Below are 4989 nucleotides of genomic sequence, written 5' to 3' on the forward strand. Positions count from 1 at the left end.
TTCACATATAGAAAATACAAGAATAAGAATATCTAATTGCATCAATTAAACATGACATAAGTAAATATATAAACATAATGACAAAGAACATGATTGAAGAGTTCTATCTTTGACCTTTAGCGTTGTCTAGAAGATCCTGAGGAAGAAGAAGCGGAAACAAACGGAGAAAATCTTCCAAGGGGTTTAGGGGATGACGGTGACATAAAATTTTTTATCAATAGAGAACAAGAAACTAGGTCAAGATGATTCCATAAATCTTGGAGATCAATCCTATATACAGTGGACATCCATTATTAGCTCATAGAAAATAATAGATGAGGGGCTATAGGTCTCTATATATAGTGGATATTTATTATTAATCCATAGATGATAATAGATATGAATATAGGTTCTACACATACAATGTTTGCATTCAATAATCGAAATCTAAAAAATCTAAGTTAGATCACATTAATGGATTTAGTTTGTATTTATATGCACAATTTATAATTAAATCCACCAAAATTATAGATAATAACTAACATGTCAGAGATATGCCATAAGATCTTGGATAGTAGAGCTTAGTTCCATTAATCCTTTAGGTTCTGAAGTTCATAGCCTCCTTTCTTCTTTGATATATATGCAAATCTTTGCCCAATATCGGGGGTGTCCTGTCCATTAAAACCTTCTACACAATGCATAGATCCTATATGACATGCTTTTGAAAATCTTACTTTCAATTTTTAATTTGATGACAAAAATATTACTTTTATCTATAATTTTTCTGATCTCTCACTTAATCTCCTTTCTAATTTTACTTTATCATAGAAATTTTAAGTTTTCAATTTTTTTCTTGAAAATTTTCATTTTTAAATTTTAAATTTTAAATTTTAATTTTGCCATAACAAAATCTATTTATTTGCATTTCCTAAAATAATGGTCAAGTTATTAAAAACCCCTACAATTTGATTTTTTTTTTAATGTTTTTTTAACACAGTGAGTTTTTTAGGGAGAAAAGTATTATTTTACCTCCATAATTTTCAATTTATAATTTCATTCAAATTTGATAAATTATATTTCACATTTAATTTTAAATTATATTTTTCTAGTCTACGTCCACTAATTTAGTCCCTTCATAAAATTTTAAAATATCCATATTTTTTTAACTTTAATAGTTAACTATAAACTTCTTTTGAGTAGAAAATTTTACTTTACTTTTAAAATTTATCAATTTAATGTTAAGTTGAGGCAATAGTCAATAAATCTAGAGTAATCAAAAGGTACCTCATTTTTCCGAATCATCAAGGGCATTTTTTTTTTTTGTATTTTTTAACAAAGTTCCTCGTATCTCTACAACATGCATCAAATGCAGTGTCAGATGAATTTGCCCTATTTAATAACATTCATAATTATAACATAATTAATATAATATAAATATCTACAATATTTATGTTGTAATATATACTATCTCGTAAGGTTATCTGTAACGCGTCCCTTAATATGGTATTATAATGATACTATATATTAATTTGACGTTATGGAAGGATATTATACCACCTTTTCGTTTGAACGTATTCAAACATCTCCATGTGTATAATTTTTTTTAAATTTTATTTATTAAAAAATTATAAATTTTATAATTAAAAATTTAAAAAAAATGATTTATTTTTTAACGATTAATTCAAAATTTCATCTATAAATATCCACTAATATGTACACATATTTTCATTCCAACTCACTATTTTTATTTAATATAATATGATATAATTTTAAGATAATTGAGTAGATTATGAGACTCATAAATAATGAGTGTTAATGTTAAAGGGAATGTGGATGAAAGAAAGATGTTGTTATAATGAGTATATGATAATGAATTCATATTTTTGATAAATTGATGGATATTATAATAATGTAGTATTTTGAATATCCTAATTAATATAATATTATAATAATTATGATTCATAGATAGAGATTTATCTTCTTTAATGATATTCATGTTATAGTAGATACAAATTGTTCATAACTACTGTAACGAGAATTTGTCTTATTTATATAACTGACTGAAAGGACTGGATGACGAGAGATAGAATAGTGTACGAGAGGATAATTGGTTAATTATATATAGATTGATGATGGGATGTAGTATCGTTTGATGATTCAGAACGAATGAGGCATCGTTTTAATGTTTGCCCATAAATCTATCAAGTATTGTGAGGAATTGACACATATGCGACATCTGTAATTTTACCCGCATCATTCAACACTTACCAATAATTTTTAATTAGGGATCCGACAATTAGTCATTGGACCATAGTAATTTTGAAATGGAAATAACATATATGCATTATTTATGTCATAAATTAAACTTCAGTAGAACCATAATTTATTTCATTTGTAAAATATCACAAGAATACACTTTTCCATATGGTTACAATTCTAGCTTATTGTTATACATTGGTAGTGATTTTTTTTTTTAAAAAAAATCTAATCATTCGCTATCCTATTCAATCTTCTCTTTGCCACATAAACTTTATTATAAACTTCATCCACCTTGTTGAACATAAACTTTATTATAAACTTCACTTCATCCACCTTGTTGAAGTAAGAGAACCTCCATTTTTTCTTAAATAAGAGGAGGACAAACACACTCCACAATCCAACTAAATATCCAAGTGCGCTAATAAGATACAATGATAGCATCGGCGACAATATTGCATGTTCTTCGCTTGTCATATTGGTATTATCCCCATGAAAACAACTCTTATTTATGATGTCTCCGCACATATTAGGATTGCCAATATAAATGGTTGCATCATCCAGTGTTTGAAGTTGATTTCCGAAGAGAATATTTCCTGATAGGTTGTTGTAAGATAAATTCAAATGATCCAAAGCATTTAGTTTTGATAAGCCTTGAGGTATAGTCCCAGATAAGTCATTGAAGGACAAATCGAGAGTTTCCAATGAACTCATTCTGCCAATACTCTCTGGTATCTTGCCTCTAAAATAGTTTCTTGATAAATTCAGAGTGTTGAGTCCAACAAGATGTCCTAATTCTTCAGGAATCTCATCTGTCAAACCATTATTTGAAAGGTCTATACTCTTCATGAGATAAAGAATAGATGAAAAGGTAAATTGTTCACCTTTTGTAACTAAAGTTATATTGTCAGTTTCCATATCCATTGAAAAAAAACGTGGAAGTTGCTTTGCTGATGTTGACATCATTGCAATGAAATTTCCAAATGAATGCGGTATTGCCCCTGATAAGTTGTTATTTGCAAGGTCGATGATATGGACATCGCTCAAATAGCCAAGCTGTGGATCAATGCTGCCATTAAACATATTTGAGCGCAATCGAAGTACGTGCAATTGCTTCCAACTTTGCCCAATCCACGAAGGTATATTTCCATATAATTTGTTATCACCAAGATCGACAGTTACTAATCGTTTGCAGTTTTGCAGTGCTGATGGGAGATGTCCTTTTAAATTGTTATTATTCAAGTGCAAGAACTCAAGTTCCATCAGATTACCAAAGGAGCTTGGAATTTCTCCAACCAGCATATTGTTTCCCATATCAATATAGCTAAGATATCCACCATCTTGCCAGCATCGAGAAATTTCTCCAGATATTTGGTTGTTTGATAAACTAAGGTACTCAAGCATACTAGAATTGCAGACATGAGATGGTATGCTTCCATTAACATGATTATATGAGAGAGATAAAAATTCTAAATATGGCATGAATAAGGTTGATGGTAGTGGTCCTGAGAAGGCATTAACAGATAGGTCTATTCCATTTAGGTTGGGTGGAAAATGAGGAATTGGACCTTCAAGTAGATTTGATCTAAGATTTAGCATAGATAATTCAGTTAAATTCTCTAGGGATGTTGGCAAAGTACCATTAATTTTATTGTAGGAGAGATCTAGAAAAGCAATGATGGGAAAAGAGTTCCAAAACCATTCAGGTAAGTTGCCTTCAATACTTGTATTGTATAATGTAAAATCTGTGATGGATTGTTGCGTACGAAGCCATGCAGGAAATTTTGGACCTAACTTAAAAGAACCAAGCCAAAGTCTTTGCAATTGAAAAAGAGGGGTCCAAGTGTGCTTTATTGCTATGGTAATGAAAGGGTTATGCCAGAAGAACAAGGCCTTTAGTTTGGTTAGATTGGAAAGGTGGAGTTCAGAAATCTCACCCTCGATGGAATTAACAGAGAGGTCAAGGAAATTTAGGTTAACCAATTTCCAAATCTCACCTGGGATTGGTCCAGATAGTGAATTAGATCGAAGAGAAACAGCATTTAAAGTGGTCAAATTTCCTATCTCACTGGGTATCAAACCAGTAAGTGAGCAATTAACAAGCATTAGTTCGGATAAGCTCGATAGATTCATAATCTTGACTGGTAAAGAATTTCCAAAGAAATTAAAACTCATGTTGAGATTTGCTAGCTGTTTCAATCTCCAAATGGCATCAGGAAGGGGACCGGAGAGCAAATTCCAAGAAAGATCAAGGTCTACTAGGTTAATTAAATTTCCAATTTCATTAGGCAATGCCCCTTGAATTTCAGAGTTATCAAGGTGAAGAGACGAGAGGCCTGTGAGATTCCACAACCAGTTAGGAAAAGAGTTGAAATTGTTCCAACCAAGACCAAGAGTCTTTAGAGTAGTGAGGTTGAGATGACGATTAAGAGAAAGGGGGATATTATTAATACGACAACCAATTAGATTTAATTGTCGTAGGGATGGTAGCATGTTGACCGCCGATATCAAATTATGGGAGGCAGCGCTGAGATCAAAATTTGACATGTCCAGATACATCAAAGAAGAAAGGGCAGAGAGCCAGTCTAAGCCGTGGCCAACTTTAGCAAAATGAATATAATTATTTGACTTGAGATCAAGATAACGAAGATGAGTTAAGTTTCCAAGATGAGGGGGAATGGTTCCACTGAAGTTGGACCAAGAAAGATCAAGATGTCTCAGTTTGTGAAGAGAACCAATAATAGGTGGAATTTG

The 4989-nt window shown here is 31.1% G+C and overlaps 1 protein-coding gene across 1 annotated transcript; it reads right to left on the minus strand.

The window, feature by feature from the left end:
• Positions 1-2463: 2463 nt before the first annotated feature.
• On the minus strand, positions 2464-4782 carry LOC122004700 (receptor-like protein 46). Its single transcript, XM_042559546.1, has one exon. The coding sequence runs from the start codon at positions 4780-4782 to the stop codon at positions 2464-2466; it is 2319 nt and encodes a 772-aa protein (XP_042415480.1).
• Between the last annotated feature and the right edge of the window lie 207 nt (positions 4783-4989).

This window comes from Zingiber officinale, chromosome 7B (genome assembly GCF_018446385.1).
Source record: "Zingiber officinale cultivar Zhangliang chromosome 7B, Zo_v1.1, whole genome shotgun sequence".
Lineage (NCBI taxonomy): Eukaryota > Viridiplantae > Streptophyta > Magnoliopsida > Zingiberales > Zingiberaceae > Zingiber > Zingiber officinale.

Coding starts and splice junctions, on each gene's coding strand:
- LOC122004700 (XM_042559546.1), bottom strand. CDS start 4,782: ATGTCAAATTTTGATCTCAGCGCTGCCTCCCATAATTTGATATCGGCG.